The following is a 19,485-nucleotide window of genomic DNA, read 5'->3' as shown; positions in this document are numbered from 1 at the left end:
AACTATTAGAATTTGTTTCTGGCAACGTTCAGAATCTCTGGTCACACAATTGTTGACTATATATCGTTTAGAGATGGGTAAAACTGTCCCATCATTAGCAACCAAAGCTGACGCCATATTGGCCGGCTGATTTATAAGAATTTGCAAAAAAAAAAAACCTGAAAAAGGAGTATATAAATTAAAAAAAGTGCCAGCAAGTATGAAATTGTGACATTGCAAGCCGTGTTGTGGATTATAAAGGCTTGCAAAAGTGCAAATAAAAGAGGCAAAGTGTTTTTGGGCGGATGGAAAAAAGATGGTGAGTTGTGCGATTGTTCGATTCGCAAGTATAAAGTGTATGTGTGTGCCCCTACACATATGTATATATGTATGTATGTAAATATATATAAATATCTATATATATGTATGTGAGTGAATATTGGAAGTGAAGTGAAAAAATAACAAGAAGGCACAGTGTTGTCGCTGTCCTTGAGGGTGATCCGCTCCAGATCTCGAACTCTGCATACGAAGTGGAGTGCGAGGACTTTGTCGATAAACGGGAAACTTCAAGAATTTTCAGTGCTCCACGCCCAGAAATGGCGAATAATTTAATAGCCTATAAAAAGTGTAGAAATATTGTGCGTAGTTATTTTCTCATTGCAACACACATACCTATTTCTGTCTCTCTCTCTCTCTTTGTTTTACCCCCCTCGCAACTATCCGGATCCTCCCCAATAATTTGGTGTGCTCCTAAGGATTTGCACTTAGGATTTGTGCCGGGTTGACGAGATAGTGACAGCCACATGATGTAATTCTTAATCTCTCAACTTAGTGGCAAACCAACCAAAAAAATTAAGAATATGTTCTTTGTTTAACAAAATAAATAAATAGAGAAATGAAACACAAAAACACAATCTAAAGTAAAACAAAAACACAATATAATTAAATTCACACATTAGGCAAGCGAGAGATTGACATAGAGAGAGAGAGAGAGAGAGAGTAGAAAGTGTGTGAAGAAGAGAGTACGAGTAATAAAAATGAAGAACGAGAAAAGTGGTAGGCGGGAGAGAAAAGGGGAGTCTTTTGGAGCACTATTTGGCGCTTGATGTCTAACCCCGGTCACCGCTTGCCCCTCTCTTGCTTCTATCTTCTGTTAAATAATATTGATTTTTCATATACCCCAACACACGCACACATACACATATGTACATATATATTTGTATATTATTGCGTGCGCGGTCCTCGGCTCTGTAAATGTGTGCAAGTGTGTGTGCGTTTTTTCGGTCTCTCTCCTTTTGTATTCGTTGTATTTACGTATTTTCCTCTTTTCTTCGTTCGTTCTTTGTGTCTTCTTTGGCTTGGTTTTCGTTGCAGTTTATAGATTTTTGCAATTTGTGATTTGCTGAGCAGAAAGAGGAATATGTAAACGAAACGCCGAGTGCCGCGAAGAGCAGCAGCAGCCGATTAAAGACAAGAAAAAAAACTGCAAAAATATAAAACAAAAGCAACCCATAATCCAAGAAGAAACTTACCTTACTTAGAATATAGGAACGGGAAATAAGGTGAAGAGAGAAAGGTCTTTTTAACACCGGAAACGACCAACAGTGCCTCAAAAAAAAAAAAAAAAAAAACAATTTAAAAATAAAAAATTGGTTGCCACCTAACAGAGCAGCATTAACCAACACCAGCAACAACAACATTACAGGGCCATTCCTCCCTTTGCCTCCCTGCATCAGGAACCAGGACTGCCATATAATCAAAGCCAAAAATCCAACAACAAGCCGCCCAGTGGTAGACTGCAAATAGAATTACAACAAAAATACACACACACATATATTTTAAATTCATACCCGCCCGAAAATGACTTTCGATACGCGACGACAAAACACGGGACAACCACTGACCACCACAAATAATAGCAGCGGCAGCAGCACAAACACAACAACGGCCAGTCCAGCTCAGGGAACGGGTAACGGAACTACCAACACAGGAGGCAGCGGTAGTGGCGGAGGCAGCGGAGGTGGTGGCGGCGGCGGAGCAATCGAGACTCAGAGCGGAGAGCAAACGCCGGCTACTCAAGCAGGGGAGTCCTTGGAAGCACCGGCCACAACGTCTTCATCATTGGATAGCATGGTGACCACAGTGTAAGTGGATAAAATTCATTTTATTTTTTACTGTATGCATCCATTGGATAGGGGAGGGGGCCTTAAACTTAATTAGTGGAGTGGATAAGTTAGTAGGGAATTATTTGAGTTTAGGGTGTGTATCCCACCCAACCACCTTTCCGCATTCCTCCACAAAGATTAACCAACCTTAGGCATGTTTCTGTTTACTTTTGCGCAGTTTCCTTTCCATTCTTTTTTTTATTCAATTCTTTGTGGGTATTGTGGGTGTTTATTTAAGCTAAATTATTTTAAAATTTGCTAAAAATTGAAATTCAAATAAAATAACATATAAATCTCTCACACATACACACTCACATGATAACCATTCTTCTCCCTCTGTTTCTCTCGTTGTGTGTCTGTGTCTGTATGGTGTTGCCTGCTCAGCTGATTTTCCTCACACCTGTCTGTCTGCTCTCTAGCATCTGAAGAAGTGTTTGTGGAGAGGGGGGGAGAGATTAAATAATTCAAGAGCTGTCGTCATCAAAAAATAAACATACAAAATATTCAAAAAGCAATGAAAATTCAATTTAAGACTTTTGATTTGTTTAGCCCAAAAGAATGAGATAGCCTATGCAAGAATTATAAACAGAACAAAAGCAAAGAGAAGGAAGGAAAAAAGATAATAACAAATAACAAAGAACAATTTTAACATAAGGGGACGAAATGTTCTATGAACTTTTAATAAATTTAAGCACATAATTTTGAAAATTCAACTGTTCTTGTTTTTGGATGACCTTTCTTTCATTTGTTTACAAAATTAAGATAGTACTATCTAGGGTAATAAACTTGTTAAAGCCAATACACACGGTTAAAATAAAATATTATGGGTATAATGATTTCAATTACATACTATACAGTCAGAAAGGGTATATATGTATGTACATTCATATCTTATCTCTTACCACACTGACTCATGAACTTGAATTTGTGCTTTTATTTTTGTTTGCATTTTTATTTTATTGGTTTTTTTTTACTTTTTTAACTATGTCCAGGTCTCCGGAGAAATTGTTATCTTCATTTCCCACCACTAAACTACGCTCGCTAACACAAAAGATATCCAATCCTCGATGGGTGGTACCAGTTTTGCCAGAACAGGAGTTGGAAGTGCTTCTAAATGCGGCCATCGAGTTAACTCAGGCTGGTAAGTAGCATTTATTAGTGTGTTTCCCATGGTCATGGTTTTCTAATTGTCTTTTCCATTTCCATTTTTTCGTAGGTGTGGATCATGACTGTGAGCCTTGTGTAGAGTTCTATCGCAATGGCCTAAGCACTTCGTTTGCTAAAATCCTAACCGACGAGGCAGTGAACTCATGGAAATACAATATTCATCACTGTATCCTAGTATCATGTGGAAAGCTTTTACACTTGATAGCCATCCACATGCAGCGGGATAATCCATATCTGCTTGATCTGTTAGCTATTGTGTTTGATCCAGACAATAAATTTAACACTTTCAATGCTGCCCGACAGCCGGAATGCTTTGCTGCCCCCGATTGTATCTGGGGTGTGCTAGACAGTAATAAGATGTTTGCTCGGCCGCCGCCAGAACCAAAAAATGCTCGTGGCTGGCTTGTGGATCTCATCAATCGTTTCGGTCAGTTGGGTGGCTTTGACAATCTACTAGAGCGATTTAATAGCGGACTAGAGATTTTGAAGCGCAATCAAAACCAAAAAAAGGCTTCGGGAAAAAGTGCAGCCTCGGATAGCTCCAGTGGAGATGGCAATGCTCAGGATAATCGTTTGACATTGGCTCTTATACATAGCCTGCTGCGACCCTTTGGCCAGTGCCATGAGCTTCTTACACCAGCCACAATAGCCAAGTACTTTATGCCGACTTGGAATGTGGTCCTTGATCTACTGGATAGTTTTACGGACGAAGAACTAAAACGGGAGGTGAAGCCTGAGGGACGCAACGACTATATCAATGGCATTGTGAAATCAGCCCGCTCTCTAGCCAGCCGTCTAACGGGTCAGGAGGAACTGATACGGGATCTGGAGATGTTTCGTCTGAAGATGATTTTGCGTCTGCTGCAAGTCTCCAGCTTTAATGGAAAGATGAATGCCTTGAACGAGATCAATAAAGTTCTCTCCTCGGTTGCTTATTATTCGCATCGCTCCCAACCATTACCCCACTGTTTGCCGGAGGATGAAATGGACTGGTTGACAGCTGAGCGTATGGCCCAATGGATTAAGTCATCGGATGTGCTTGGTATTGTGCTCAAGGATTCGCTGCATCAGCCTCAATATGTTGAAAAGTTGGAAAAAATTATACGCTTTCTGATAAAAGAACAGGCCCTAACATTAGACGACCTGGACGCAGTGTGGCGTGCTCAGGCAGGTAAACACGAGGCGATTGTAAAAAACGTACACGATTTGTTAGCCAAATTAGCCTGGGATTTTACTCCTGAGCAGTTGGATCACCTTTTTGAGGCGTTTCAGGTAAGTCTTGGAATCAACAAATATATCTAAAATGTGACGACAACTTTACCCTTTCCTTCCTTTTCCCTTATGTGCAGGCTAGCATGACAACAGCCAATAAACGTCAGAGGGAACGTCTTTTAGAGCTTATTCGCCGTCTGGCCGAAGACGATAAAAACGGTGTAATGGCCCAGAAAGTGCTTAAACTATTTTGGACTTTGGCCCACAGTCAGGAAGTGCCGCCAGAAGTTCTGGACCAGGCAATCGGAGCACATGTAAAAATCCTTGACTACAGTTGTTCCCAGGAGCGTGATGCTCAGAAGACGATATGGTTGGACAAATGCGTTGGCGAACTGAAGGCAGGTGATTCATGGGTTCTGCCTGCACTGCGACTTATCCGGGATATATGTTGCCTATATGATACATCGCCTAGTCATGCGCCACGGACCCAGACAAGTACCAATCGTCAACAGGTTATCGAGCGGTTACAAAATGACTACTCTTTGGTCATACTGGTCACAAATAGCTTGACCGCCTATATGGAAAAGATCCGTCAGATGGTCAGCGAGACTCCAAGTCTGGATCCAGCTAGCATTTTGATTGATGGCCGGTTTCCGCATCATGTGCAAATTGCTGAACGTTTGGAATTTCTCAAGTTTCTGCTCAAGGATGGCCAGCTCTGGCTATGTGCCGATCAGGTGAGTACAGATTACATAATTTTTGAAGTCTCTCTTATTATGGTCTTCTTTGCGTCACTTTAAGGCTAAGCAAATCTGGCATTGTCTGGCGGTAAATGCTGTTTTCCCGTCGGATCGCGAGGAATGTTTCCGCTGGTTCGGTAAACTAATGGGCGAGGAACCGGATTTGGATCCAGGCATAAATAAGGATTTCTTTGAGAACAACATTCTGCAGCTGGATCCCCATTTGCTGACTGAAAGCGGTATAAAGTGTTTCGAGCGCTTCTTCAAAGCGGTCAATTCAAAGGAGGACAAATTAAAGGCTATTCATCGTGGCTATATGCTGGATAACGAAGATCTCATCGGCAAGGACTATCTGTGGCGTGTGATAACCACAGGCGGCGAAGAGATTGCCAACAAGGCCATAGATCTGCTCAAAGAGGTTTCCACGGCCTTGGGACCACGTTTGCAGGAGAATATTGCTGAATTTCATGAAATGTTCATTGGAGAATGCTGTTCAAGACTGCGAACCCACTATGGTAATATTTTGATTTTGGGCAAGGCCCCGTTGGGGGAGGACGATGCCAACAATCAGGCGGATAATGCCAATGACTCAAAGGACTCGAAAATGTGCTTTATCGAAGCCGAGAAGATGTGCCGTATTATTAAGGTCCTGCAGGAGTACATTAAAGAATGTGATCGCTCCTTTAGCGGAGATCGTATCCACCTACCACTGAGCCGTGTAACTCGCGGCAAAAACACTAGTCTTTACATCCGGTTCCAGAATCCCGGTCGACCCATTGACGACATTGAAATTGTGACGCACAGCAATGAGACCATGGCGGCCTTCAAACGAAATCTGCTTAAACGAATCAAAGGCACTTCGACGGCCAACATCAAAGTGGATCTCTTCTACACAAACGGCGAGCTGATAGAAGTTTCCGATGAAATCAATCCCCTTTATCAGTATACTATACGAGATAAAATGATCCTTACGGCTAAGTTAACCCCCGTTGGAACTGGTCTGGCTAGCAGTCCTGATTCCTCCAGCGATTCAAGCACTGGATCCCCTCCGCGACCATGCCCGGACATGCAGCGCGTGGAGTCGGAAAGTACTCTGCCTGGAGTGATTATTTCACAGAACTTTCAGTACACGGAGTTCTTCCTAAAGCTTTATCAGCTTGGCAGTGATCTGGACCATGGACGTCTGCGCGACAGTGCCAAGGTTCTGCTCCATCTCCTGCCCTGTGATCGCCAGACTATGCGAATGCTTCAGTTAATGTGTCGAGTGCCCAAATCTCAATCTGGTGAAAAAGTTACTAAAATTGAAGATGATGTGATTAACTCTATGACTAGCGGTGAGCAGCAACCAATTAGCGAAAATGAAACGGTAAGTTTTATACGCGCAATATTCTTCTTTCTAAATTGGTGATAAAAAATGTTATTTTACAGGAGAGTTGCACGCCCGAGGAGATGTTCCTGCATCCTTCGCCCGGTCAGGTGTTGTACAATCTAAGCGTTTTGCATGGTCTGCTGATACCCGCATTAGAACCTCTGGGAGAGGCCGCTCTTCAAATACAATCGTCATGGATGCATTCCGGTTGCGCTCATTTTGTGCTCGAGCTTTTAACCAAGAACAACTTTTTGCCCAGTGCCGATATGCACACAAAACGCGCCTCTTTTCAATGTGTTCTGCGATTGGCCAAGCTCTTCCTTTATATAGTGGGCAGCGTTTTGTCCCGAGTGGGCGATGAACCATTAATCTGTGATGTGGATAACGGAGCCCGCTCCCAGGTGGATATACTGAAGCAAAATTTTTCGTCTATGCCAAATGGTTCGCAGGGCACATTAAGAGCAATTTCATCCAAGTTGGCCGTGATATTGGCTACAGAAATGTTGTCGGCAAGCCCAGAAGGCGATCGATGCCGGTCACTATTTAGTTCCACCCTTCAATGGTCGTGTCCGGACATATCTACCATTAAGGCGGTTGTTCAACTGGCTTGGGCCTCTTCCTGTGGCAATCTGCAGGCTCTGGGTAGCAGTAACAGCGATTTCGAAGACGAGGTGATTGTTCCAGATGGTCAGGACTTCAGTATGTGCAAAGAGGCACTTGAAGTGCTTACCATTTCTTTCATACTCAATCCCAGCGCAAATGAGTCTCTCAGTAACGATCCCAACTGGCCCAAGTTTATCACATCAATTGTCCTAAAGAATCCTTTAAGACATGTACGACAAGTCGCTTCGGAGCAACTGTTTTTGGCTTCCACTTACTGTGCCGGCGATAGGAAACCCTTTACCTATATGGTCAATTTGCTGGTGAGCTCTCTCAAGACATTGGTACCTCAATTCGAAGCCACCTGTGCCGAGTTTTTCTCCGTGCTGTGTCGCACTCTTTCCTATGGCTGTATCTACAACTGGCCACTGCAGATTGGCGAGGGTCTTCTCGGAGATGAAATTAAATGGTTGCAACACATTCAAGCGAATGTTAAAGCTACCGGAGACACACAGGTTCATGAGGAGCTGCTCGAAGGTCATCTCTGCCTGGCAAAAGAACTGATGTTTTTCCTTTTGCCCGATTCGAAGGCTCAATTGAATGAGTTAATTCATGAGCTTATCGATGATTTCCTTTTTACGGCTTCGAGAGAATTTCTGCATTTACGTAGGCATGGTGTCCTTCGGCAAGATACAGTGCCACCTCCGGTTTGCCGCAGCCCGCACACTATTGCCGCTGCCTGCGATCTTCTAATAGCTCTGTGCCAGCTCTGTGTTCCTAATATGAAGCTACTCACTAATACACTAATCGATTTCGTTTGCACGGGTAAGTGTCCTAATTATTGTTAGTAAGTGTTATTTCTAACCTTTGACCGATCTTTAATACAGATACAGATCCGCTGCGTGAATGGGATTACCTACCTCCGGTGGGTGCTAGACCAATTAAAGGTTTCTGTGGACTAAAAAATGCCGGGGCCACCTGTTATATGAACTCGGTGCTGCAGCAGCTTTACATGGTGCCGGCCGTGCGAGTGGGCATTCTTAAAGCTCACGGAGCGGCTACTAATGAAGGCGAAGACTTTAGTGGCGATTCGGATTTGACGGGTGGAGGACTAGGATCTGGGTTTTTCTCTGGTGCCTTCTCTGCATCCGTAGTGGGGGAAGTGGATGGTTCGGATGTGCGTAAAAACTATCATGTGGTCATCCTTAAACACGTCCAGGCGATATTCGCTCACTTGGGTCACAGTGCACTACAGTTTTATGTACCAAGGGGCCTCTGGACGCATTTCAAGTAAGTCTACTGCAGCATTATAGGAAGAAAATCACTTTATAAAGTCTGTATTCTTTTCTTTCATTATTCGCAGGCTGCAAGGCGAGCCAGTAAATCTACGCGAGCAACAGGATGCCGTAGAGTTCTTTATGTCACTTTTTGAAAGCCTCGACGAGGGACTTAAGGCTTTGGGTCACACCCAATTAATGAATGCAACGTTGGGAGGATCGTTTAGCGATCAGAAGATCAGCCAAGAGTGCCCACATCGCTACTCCAAAGAGGAACCATTTAGCGTATTTAGTGTCGATATTAGGAATCATAGCTCATTAACCGAATCTCTGGAGCAGTATGTCAAGGGAGAGCTGCTCGAGGGAGCCGATGCATACCATTGTGATAAATGTGATAAAAAAGTAAGTTGCCATCTACATGGGATAGTTGGGAGTAGATAAATGTATTCTTTTCCGCATTTTTTAGGTAGTTACCGTTAAGCGGCTCTGCGTGAAGAAGCTGCCTCCCGTGTTAGCCATACAACTGAAGCGCTTTGAATACGACTACGAGCGCGTCTGTGCGATTAAGTTTAATGATTATTTTGAATTTCCGCGTATTCTGGATATGGAACCCTATACAGGTGAATAATTTTACTCGTCTCTTGGTTCATTTATTAACCTTCTCTATTTCTGTTTAGTTTCTGGCCTAGCTAAACTGGAGGGCGATGTGGTGGAAGTGGGTGATAATTGTCAAACAAATGTTGAAACAACAAAATATGAACTGACCGGCATTGTAGTCCACAGCGGGCAGGCCTCCGGTGGACACTACTTCAGCTACATACTTTCCAAGTAAATATTGCAAATGGAAGGTTAGACTAGCATTTTGTGATAATAAAATCTTTAATCTTCTGCAGAAATCCAGCCAATGGTAAATGCCAATGGTACAAGTTTGACGATGGCGAGGTAACCGAATGCAAAATGCACGAAGACGAAGAAATGAAGGCTCAGTGCTTCGGTGGCGATTATATGGGAGAAATTTATGATAACAATCTAAAACGCATGCAGTATCGCCGGCAAAAACGCTGGTGGAATGCCTATATGCTGTTCTATACGCGTTGCGATCAAAGTCCTGTCCAGTTTGAGCCCAGTGTAGAACAATTGTCGCTAACAGAAAGCCGAAATATGGTTTTACCTTTACCAAAGCCCATCGAACGGAGTGTACGGTAAGTTTGATATATTAAATGATGATTGCAATCGTGCAAAAAACTCTTATCATTTCTCTCATTATGTAGGCACCAGAATATACGATTCCTACACTCGCGCAGCATTTTCTCTGTGGAATTTTTTAATTTCATTAAGAAACTGGGTAGCTGCAGCATACCCTCTACGCGAAGCGATAAAATTGTAAGTTTTTATATTACTTTTAAATTTTTATAATTAAAATGAGCTCTCGCTCTTTTATTTAACTTGCAGACACCCGCAGCTGAAGAGCTCTCCTTGTTGGGTGTCCAATTGACATCTCAATTTTTGTTCCATACTGGCTTCCGCACGAAAAAATCTTTGCGTGGTCCTGTAATTGAATGGTAAGAACATGCTTGGGTTAGTACAAAATTGAAGTTTAATCAATTTGTTATGTTAATTGAATAGGTATGATACGCTTTCACATCACATTCGTTCCTCGGCATTGGTGCGTAAATGGTTTGCCAATCATGCTTTACTCTCGCCGCCATCGCGGCTTGGCGAGTACATACTGATGGCTCCGTCACCCGAGGTGCGCACCGTGTTTGTGAAGTTGGTTGTGTTCTTTTGTCACTTTGCCATTAACGACGAATCGCTACCCGGCTATGAGGGCAGTAATCTCTGTGAACAGGTGCTAATCAGTGTTCTGCGTCTGCTAAGGTCAGATGCGGCAGATTATGGCAAACATTTACCGCATTACTTTAGCTTATTTAGTATGTATGTCGGGCTGGGACTTCGTGAGAAACAACAACTTCTGAAGGTAAGTCGATTTAATTTCACGAAATTTTGATTTTATGCTTATTAACATTAATTTCTCGTTAGCTCAACGTGCCAGTGCAGTTCATTCAAGTGGCTTTAGATGATGGACCTGGTCCATCTATTAAATACCAGTATCCCGAGTTCAGTAAATTGCATCAAGTTGTCTCACACTTGGTGCGTTGCAGCGATGTGAGCGAGAAGTGTCAGAGTTCCAATCAGAATGCCCGACCACTGCCCAATCCCTTTAAGGATCCCAATGTGACACAGGATGATCTAACCCCCTTGTCGACTGACTGCATGGATCTGCTTTTTAACCGTACCGGGTAAACATATAAAATATTTAAATATAATTGTCAATTACTCACAAAAATATCTTTCTTACACTCATAGTTATATCAAGAAGGTTATCGAGGACACCAATGTGGGAGATGAGGGTCTGAAATTACTGCAATACTGCAGCTGGGAGAATCCGCATTTCTCTCGTGCCGTACTCACCGAGCTGCTGTGGCAGTGTGGTTTTGCCTATTGTCATGATATGCGTCATCATACAGATTTGTTGCTGAATATCTTACTTATTGATGATTCGTGGCAACATCATCGCATTCATAATGCCCTTAACGGAGTGGCCGAAGAACGCGAGGGTTTGCTGGAGACGATACAAAGAGCCAAAACCCACTATCAGAAGCGGGCTTATCAGATTATCAAATGTCTGACGCAACTGTTCCACAAATCACCAATAGCTCTCCAGATGTTAAATACTAGTCCAACTATAAGTAGGCAATGGACCATTGCCGTGGAGTGGCTTCAGGATGAGCTAGACCGACAGCGCGGCATTGGGTGTCAGTATAATTCCTATTCGTGGTCACCACCTGCACAGAGTAATGACAACACCAATGGCTATATGCTAGAGAGATCGCAATCAGCTAAGAACACCTGGACCATGGCATATGAGCTCTGTCCGGAGGAGGTCACCGAGAAACCGGTAAGACTGATATAGATACTGCCAGATGCGAAATTGTTCTTAATTAATTCATTTCCATTTAACAGGATCAAGAGGAGAACAATGAGTCCGATTTGGAGTCCAATTTGGATGATAACAAACAGGAGCAGTCACAACCGGCTACCCGTCAACAAGAGGGAACCGTAAGCGTCGACGAAATGCAACCAGCCAAATGGCCCTCTCCTCGTGCAGCAGATAGCACTGCCATTCCGCGCCTATCACGTCAACTATTTGGGACACACATGTCGGGTGGTACCGGTGGTACAGCCCCTATTAGTGGAGCCCCTGTTACCGCCACAGTAACAAGTGGGAGTGGAGCCAATAGCGAAACAGAGAGCAGCGCCCAGGAGACTACAGCCGATTCAAATATAAACGGCATCACAAATAGCATGGAACACGTTGAAAACTCAGTAAAAAAGGTAACTAGTGAGAGTTAATACATTTTTTTCCATTTGAGATTGGGAAATTATTAGCAAGTGAAAAGATTGAAGACTTTTTTACCAAAGCAGTTCAAGCCAAACAAATACATACAATAAACACACTGAACACTATCCGAACTCCTTTCTCTCTCTCTCTCTTTCTCTTTTTCTCTCTCTCCACCTGTCACATGTGGTGAATTTTTAATTGAATCCTTGTTCTATTACAAAACAACATAAAATACTTTGCGCGATTCTTGTTTGTTTCGTTGTTGATCCAAATGATCCAAAAAACCAATAAAAAAAAATTTGTCCAGGGTTTGCGAGCTCGCACCAAGGGAGGTAAATTGCCACCGACTGCGCTGTTTCATCCACATCAATTGTCTGCGGAGCTGCTACCACTACAGTCACAACAGCAACAACATAAACAGAAACAGCCACAACTACAGTCACAGCAGCAACAACAAATTGGTGATATTAGCAACTGTTCCTCAAACCGCTTAATTTGATTTGCCGCCAAGTTAGTTAGAGTTAGTTGTCAATTTGCGTTGGCCCTTATCCAACCCACCGTACTCTCATTTATCTTTTAAGTGCCTTTGTTTTCATGTTGCGTTTAACTTTTAGTTCCTCACGGCCAAAAAAAAAAAAAAAAAAGAAACGCATTATGTTCATCATTAAAAAACATTTTAAATGCCGTTTTCCTTGGCTTAATTATTTTATATTTTTCATATTTGTTGCAAGCTTCTGGATAAACACCACAACTCACCACACACACGCACACACACATATCAATCGCACACAAGCCGACACAGACATCATCAAATAAATCTATTAGCAAAAAATGTTATACCGATTGCAAATACAAAGAAATTTAATAAAATTTGAATAATAATGTAAAAAACGTGATCATGTTATCACCGACCGATTACCTTAAAATCGTTGATATTATAAAAGTTGTTAATGATGTTATTCTGTATAAAAGCTTATTCGAATGTTTTGTGATCTAATTTGTGTATAACATTGTTACTACGAGAAGCTATTTGATATAGTTTTTAACACCTAAATACATACTGCTTTTTTGGCACGCAGACACTAAATAATGAGCATGTAGTGTTTCCATTCTATTTACCACTGTAACATGAGTTTTCTTAACTTTATTTCTTTCTTTACTCCTCCACAGAAATATCGCAGGAAAGTACGAAGAAGGGTAGAGGAAAATAAGGAAGAGGACACCGAGGAAATAATAGATGAGGCAACAACAACAGCAGAAACTGAAACAACATCAGCAACGACATCTACAATAACAGAGGCAACAAAAACAGCGCCAACAATAGCAATAACAGCGCCAAATAGTGCAACGACAACGGCCGTCAATGAACTTACTTCAAGAATGGAGAAAAACTTAATATAAAAAAGAATTCTAAATACCAGAAATAACGAAAATAAACAAAAGTTCTTTAAAAAAAAATCAAATAAGAACAATTTATAAGCAACAGGCATTCATAACATTAAGAGAACCAACAAAACATTAGCCTAATGATATTGAGATCAGTGCTTGGGTTTTTTATTTGAAATTTTTATAGATTGTTTTCTTAGTTTGATTAACAAACAGATTTAAAATGAGTTAATCTTAGATATTAACTAATGGATTGAATATAAAAACGAAGCAAAACCGATAATACAAACGATACTTAGACGATGAAAACTCAGTCATAATTATAATGATGATGAGGATGCCGAGGATAATGAAATGAAGGTTCATGTAACATGAGGTGTTTAAATAGTTATTGTATACTTTATAATAAATTTCCCACAGACACACAAACACAAACATAAGGAATACAAGCCACATTTAAACATTCACAAATTCACACAAACACACAGACAGACACAGACACCTACTCCTAAATACTAAGATGCGTTAAGTTACACGTTTATAGTACCATATAATTGTATTTATATAGTATATGAATGATGTATTACGTATTGATGCCGAGCAACCTTAACTATTACTAACCGAAATGAAACAAATCAAAAACATAAAAAAAAATATAAATATATATATATAAAAAGTAAAGAATAACAGACTAAGCTAAATAGGAAACAACAAATTCGGTTAAAACAAAAATCAGAATTAGGGCAAGAAACAGAAACCAAATTGCATCTTCAAGTACTCAGTACTCTCGCCTGAAAATGTTTCCATAACAATTCATTCGTTTTTTTTTCTAACTGCAGAATCAAGTGAAATTTGAATGCTTTTAAGAAAACAACAAAACAGTATAAAAAATCGACTAAATTTAAAGAAAAACTAAAAAGAGAAAAAGCGAAATCCAGAAGAAAATATGGAAGGAGAAAACATGATTATGTTTATAAGTATATATATATACATATATTTTTAATTATTTAGTGTTTTTGTAATAAGTGAAATTTGTTAAACATTTATTAAATTATTATGTTTTAAGTTGCAAAATAAAACGCGAAATGTTGTAAAGCAAACACTGCTGGATTATCGCATTATTTGTTTTGTTTGTTTTCTTGGTTTCGTGTCAAGTGAAAACGTGAAACAGCAATAGAAAAAGTCATCATCAGTATATCTCGCTAAAGAAAATTCATGTATGCAATTTAATTTTTTTTTAATATGTACTCATAAAGAATTATAAATCCAATTTGTTTTAGTATGATTAATATAAAATGATCATTGAAATAATAAAAACAAAAACTCGAAAGTCTTATACAACCATTTAAAAAATGAAAGGAAAAAAAAAACAACAATAAATCCATTTTTTTAAACCAATATTTAAAGAAAAAAATCACCATCTTGAAACTTTATTTTTTTTTTTAGTTGTCTCCAAATGCATAATTCAGAGAAGTTTGAAATGTATGACACAAATGGGAAACAATTGCAATTCTTTTTTTGTATTTAGCTTGGAAGCAAACATTTTAAATGTTCTGGTGCCATCCATTAGATGGAAAGCAAATAATCTTAAAACTAATAAATGCACATGGTTATTCTTTTAGGAATAGAATAAAATTCTGGATACCACGGAGGAAACTTGTTAGTTAGCCTCAGCCTCCACATCAACAAATGTTACAACAGGAGCACCTTTGGCTATATTATCGCCCTCAGCACCGCCAATGGACTTGATGGTTGCATCTTTTGGGGCCTTCAGTATATGCTCCATTTTCATAGCAATAAGAACGGCCAAGCTATCACCCTTTTTGACTTGATCGCCTGGCTTGACTAGTATCTTTTCCAGCACTCCTGGCATGGGTGCCACTACTCTAGAAGCACCGGAAGATTGATCAACTTGGGCACTCAAGAATTTTGGCTGCAATAGCTCAAAGTCCAGTTTACCGCTCTACAAAATCGTACATAGTCAGTTAGTTAGCAGAAAATAGTTGTAAGCTGAGGTAAATGGCACTTACATCCAGGAAAAGAGTAACACTTGATCCATCAATATTTGCATTGTATGTTGATATGTTACTATCAATGTTGGCACGTAGCTTCAGTCGACCTTCATCTTCGACTCTTTGGGCTTTAACGATTTGCCAGTTACCATTGTCAACACGTATTTGGACATTGCCGTCTTCTCCATCATACTTTACAGCAACGGCATAGACTACAAACGGAAACGGATGTAACATTTAAGCACACATTTTTTTTACATATTTCGTATGCTTACCTTTGTCCTGGGCTTTTAAATTATAGTTCCGTATTAACGCATAGTTGAGACGAAGATTGGGAGTGGCAACAAATGAATCATTTTTGAAGCTGGCATTGCTAGTTGCCGCCTGAAGTTCATTGAAGATAACCGCCAGAGCCGCCTGGCTGACTTGGTGATCGGTCACAATGACAGGTGGGAAGAGTGTGTCGAAATGCTCTTCAATAAATCCGGTGTGTACGTTGGCTCTTTGGAACTCTGGATGCGAGGCCAGGTCGATGAGGAAATTTATATTGGTATCCAGACCAGAGATCTGTGATATTATCCGTAGGTCAATAAATTATTATTACAATTTACATATTGTTATCTATTTATACTCACATGATATTCGCCTAAGCGAGCAATCAGCGAGTTAAGAGCTTGCATCCTATTCTCGCCCCAAACAACCAACTTTGCAATCATGGGATCGTAGTGCACTGACACTTCATCTCCTTCGCGAACGCCAGTTTCAACGCGAACATCTGGTGTGGCTTTTGGTGTGGCCAAATAGCGCAATGGTCCTGCACCGGGTAGGAAATCTCCTCGAGGATTTTCAGCATATATACGAGCTTCAAAGGCATGTCCACGCCGAGTGATCTGAGATTGTGTCAACGGCAAAGGTTCTCCTGCGGCAATACGAATCTGCCACTCTACCAGGTCTGTACCAGTAATCATTTCGGATATAGGATGCTCCACTTGTAAGCGAGTATTCATCTCCATGAAGTGAAAAGACAGATCTTCCTTGTCCAGAATGAACTCAACTGTGCCGGCCCCGACGTAGCCAACAGCTTTGGCTGCTCGTACAGCAGCTTCACCCAATTCACGACGTAGTTCCTCTGACAGACCAGGCTAAAAATATTAATCATCAGTAACCAATTAAATAAAATTTAGATCGTAAACTTACCGCTGGAGCCTCCTCTATGATCTTTTGGTGCCGCCGTTGCACAGAGCAATCGCGCTCCCATAAATATACAGCTTCTCCATATTGATCAGCGAACACCTGGACTTCCACATGCCTGGGTGATCGGACATAACGTTCGAGTAGTACAGAGCTATCTCCAAAAGATTTCTGCGATTCGGTGCGAGCCGAGTTAAGAGCTGAAAGGAAGTCCTCGGGTTTTTCGGCTATTCGCATACCTTTGCCGCCACCTCCACGCACTGCCTTAATCATAAGAGGAAAGCCAATGATCTTGGCTTCCGCCTGCAGTGTTTCATCCGACTGATCCTCGCCGTGGTAGCCATTTATTATGGGCACACCAGCTGCTGCCATAATTGCCTTACTCGTGCTCTTGATCCCCATGTCCCGAATTGCAGAACTGGGGGGGTCCCATGAAAATGACACCTTCTTTTTGGCAGAGTTCAGCGAATTCCACGGACTCAGAAAGAAACCCATAGCCAGGATGTATGGCCTGGGCCCCTGATCGTTTGGCTATCTCCAGGATGTGCTCACCGCGCAGATACGACGCCGAGGAAGCAGCTTCCCCAACCCGATATGCTTCATCTGCCATTTGAGTATGAAGACTTTTTTCATCCGGATCTGAGAAGACGGCTACAGTGCGAACTCCAAGCTTTCTGGCTGTACGAATAACCCGACAGGCAATCTCTCCGCGATTCGATATTAAAATTTTATTGATTGGTCGTATGTTCGGCCTGGGGGTGGCAGCCTCTGTTGCGAAGCACCTGCAGCAACAAAAATGTTTACATAATCACATTTACTGGCAGTTAGAATGATTCTCTCAGAATCCTGCTGATTCTCCAAAAGAATCTACAGAATCGATAAATGCTTTTATTAACTGACCTGGCTCCAAGATGACGCAAGAGTCTGGTGTACATGGCGTCTTAATTTGACTTAAAATTATTTGTTTTGAATTTTTATTGATAATTCCAAAAGATCGCGACCTAACAGTTTTCCAGAATGTTGCTGTTAAGTAACAGCTGTTAGCTGTTGGTATGTTAGCTCAAAGCGAGTTACGTTAGCTCAAATTGAGTAGATTGCCGGTCAAGCAAAAACAAAAACAAACAGGGAGAAAAGTCAAGTCACGACACAACAAAATCAATTTAATAAAATTTGATTCGAAACAGAGAAGCGGCAAATGGAAAAGCGTGTTACTGTGCTGATGCCCAATGGGCGTCGTCAGAATGTGACTGTGACGGCCAATATGACGTTGTTGGAGATCCTGGAGATTTCGTGCAAAAAACATGGCTTCGATAGCGAGGAGCACTGCCTAAAGTTTCACAACAAGCCCGTCAGTCTTACACAGCAATTCCGTTTCAGTGGCTTGCCCAACAACTGTGTGCTTGAGATGGAGCCCACGGAAAGGCGTCGTCCAGCTACCAATGTCGTTGTCTGTATACAGCTGATTGATGGAGCGAGGGAGCAGGGCGAGTTTGCTCCCAGCGCAACGGTTTGGGAGGTGGTGCAACAGCTCCACGCCTCGAATGTAAGAAATTACGATAGTCCGGTGATTATTTACATGCGTAGTGAGGTAATTGGCAAGAATAATATGGAGCAGACGACATTAAAATCGCTGGGCATACTTGAAGGTCGAGCCATGATGAGATTGATTGACAAGAAACCGGAAGATTTAAAAAAGCAGGCGAATGTATACAAGCCGCAAGAGACTAAAGCAAAGTCAAGGGATGAAGATGATCAACCTGGTACGTCCCGGTCTGCCATTGGATCTAGTGGTGCGGCCAATAACGGCGGTGGCGGTGGATTCGCTTTAACAAGCAATATGCTTAAGTCATTAAAGCGCAAAGATCCAGAAGATAGTAAAGAGGATGAAAAATCTTCCAGTAATCATCCTGAAGCCAAAGCCATGGTCACGGAACCCGAACCACCCAAGTACGATTGGGGCAGTGGCTCGGGCTATTTAATGCAACATCAATCAAATCAAATGCAGCTTAACGATCCTGACGAGAGCCCCGAAGCAGTTCCACCAGCTGTCAACGTAATTGGGCCACGCCATGCGATCCTCTTCTCCTTGGATGAAACCAAAAAGTCAGACAATGAATTACCTGATTCCTTCTTCGACCTCACTGTCCAAGATCTGAAAATGGTGCTACGAGATCTGAAACGCACCTCGACGGGCGATGAAGATGCCCCCCTACTGACGGCAAAGTTAAGGGAGCTGGAACGTCAAAAAACCATGCTAAGCAAGCTTAACCAATACAAGGATTGTGTACTTCGTATTCAGTTTCCTGATCGCTATGTACTCCAAGGCATTTTCAAACCCCACGAATCACTTGCCAAAGTGGAAGAGTTTGTGCGAGAATTTCTGGCCAACACCACTGAGGAATTTCATTTATTTACCATTCCGCCAAAGAAGATTTTGCCAAGCAATGAGACTCTTCTAGAGCTGAATTTGGTACCGAATGCTGTTGTCCACTTTGGTTATCTCACCGATAGTCTAAATGCCGAAAATCATCGTTTCCTACAAGAGAAGTTTATCAAGGAACTGACATCAGAGGAGGGAGCACATTATGCAGTGCAAAAATATCGCCTCACCCGAGGGGTCACTGTCGGAGCTAGTTAATAGTTAATATGGAATGGAATTAAGTGAACAGTCTGCGTGATATTAAATGAATCCGCTTTATTTCAATATATTTAAATCAAAATGCTTTTACTTTGACCATCTCATATTTCTTTGTTTTCCTTGTTTGTTAGGTCTCTGATTGATTTAATTTGTTAGCTTTATAAGGACTAATATTCTAAAGTGCCTTATTCAGAATCAGAAAAGTCCTGCATAGTTCAAAACTTAAAGTAATCTGTTTGTAAAAACCGTTTTTGTACATACTTGAAATTTCATTGAGAATTTAAAAACCATTTAGTTTTTGAAATGAGCATTTATTGCTGCGAAGAGAGTTGGAGAGATATGGCTT

The 19,485-nt window shown here is 41.4% G+C and overlaps 3 protein-coding genes and 1 long non-coding RNA gene across 10 annotated transcripts; 2 read left to right on the top strand and 2 right to left on the bottom strand.

The window, feature by feature from the left end:
* Nucleotides 1–83: 83 nt before the first annotated feature.
* Nucleotides 84–14,696, top strand: faf (ubiquitin carboxyl-terminal hydrolase-like faf). 7 transcript variants are annotated; one of them, XM_068296165.1, is made up of 20 exons: nucleotides 84–298; nucleotides 1,354–2,123; nucleotides 3,137–3,285; nucleotides 3,361–4,583; nucleotides 4,661–5,260; nucleotides 5,325–6,629; nucleotides 6,692–8,057; nucleotides 8,120–8,522; nucleotides 8,596–8,911; nucleotides 8,976–9,129; nucleotides 9,187–9,337; nucleotides 9,403–9,711; nucleotides 9,781–9,892; nucleotides 9,962–10,071; nucleotides 10,136–10,487; nucleotides 10,550–10,809; nucleotides 10,877–11,468; nucleotides 11,534–11,905; nucleotides 12,220–12,432; nucleotides 13,083–13,217. In XM_068296165.1, the coding sequence occupies exons 2-19, from the start codon at nucleotides 1,840–1,842 to the stop codon at nucleotides 12,409–12,411; spliced, it is 8,250 nt and encodes a 2,749-aa protein (XP_068152266.1). In that variant the 5' UTR covers nucleotides 84–298; nucleotides 1,354–1,839; the 3' UTR covers nucleotides 12,412–12,432; nucleotides 13,083–13,217. The 7 variants fall into 7 exon arrangements, with proteins under 7 accessions (XP_068152266.1, XP_068152267.1, XP_068152265.1 ...); XM_068296166.1 differs by having other exon boundaries at nucleotides 12,220–12,422; nucleotides 13,083–13,216; XM_068296164.1 differs by having other exon boundaries at nucleotides 85–298; nucleotides 12,220–12,373; nucleotides 13,083–13,354.
* On the bottom strand, nucleotides 141–983 carry LOC137581823 (uncharacterized). Its single transcript, XR_011033241.1, has 2 exons — nucleotides 652–983; nucleotides 141–595 (listed from the first exon to the last, which is right to left on the bottom strand). It is a non-coding gene; the product is annotated as an uncharacterized lncRNA (long non-coding RNA).
* A 106-nt stretch (nucleotides 14,697–14,802) lies between the features above and the next one.
* Nucleotides 14,803–17,525, bottom strand: Mccc1 (Methylcrotonoyl-CoA carboxylase 1). The gene is given in 7 exon segments (XM_068296167.1): nucleotides 14,803–15,261; nucleotides 15,329–15,522; nucleotides 15,586–15,877; nucleotides 15,946–16,452; nucleotides 16,508–16,927; nucleotides 16,929–17,283; nucleotides 17,402–17,525. Coding segments are annotated over 7 exon segments (2,106 nt in total). The 5' UTR covers nucleotides 17,437–17,525; the 3' UTR covers nucleotides 14,803–14,958.
* A 73-nt stretch (nucleotides 17,526–17,598) lies between these two features.
* LOC137582089 (tether containing UBX domain for GLUT4) lies at nucleotides 17,599–19,243 on the top strand. Its single transcript, XM_068296524.1, has one exon. The coding sequence runs from the start codon at nucleotides 17,697–17,699 to the stop codon at nucleotides 19,137–19,139; it is 1,443 nt and encodes a 480-aa protein (XP_068152625.1). The 5' UTR covers nucleotides 17,599–17,696; the 3' UTR covers nucleotides 19,140–19,243.
* Nucleotides 19,244–19,485: the final 242 nt, after the last annotated feature.

The sequence above is a fragment of the Drosophila tropicalis genome, unplaced genomic scaffold, assembly GCF_018151085.1.
Source record: "Drosophila tropicalis isolate 14030-0801.00 unplaced genomic scaffold, ASM1815108v1 contig_859, whole genome shotgun sequence".
Lineage (NCBI taxonomy): Eukaryota > Metazoa > Arthropoda > Insecta > Diptera > Drosophilidae > Drosophila > Drosophila tropicalis.
This window is presented reverse-complemented; position numbering and strand designations above follow the sequence as displayed.

Excerpts from the sequence above, each read along its gene's own strand:
- faf (XM_068296163.1), top strand. The coding sequence starts at position 1,840 with ATGACTTTCGATACGCGACGACAAAACACGGGACAACCACTGACCACC. Across the intron at positions 2,124-3,136 it reads GATAGCATGGTGACCACAGT|GTCTCCGGAGAAATTGTTAT; the intron begins GTAAGTGGATAA and ends AACTATGTCCAG. Across the intron at positions 8,523-8,595 it reads GGCCTCTGGACGCATTTCAA|GCTGCAAGGCGAGCCAGTAA; the intron begins GTAAGTCTACTG and ends CATTATTCGCAG.
- LOC137582089 (XM_068296524.1), top strand. The coding sequence starts at position 17,697 with ATGGAAAAGCGTGTTACTGTGCTGATGCCCAATGGGCGTCGTCAGAAT.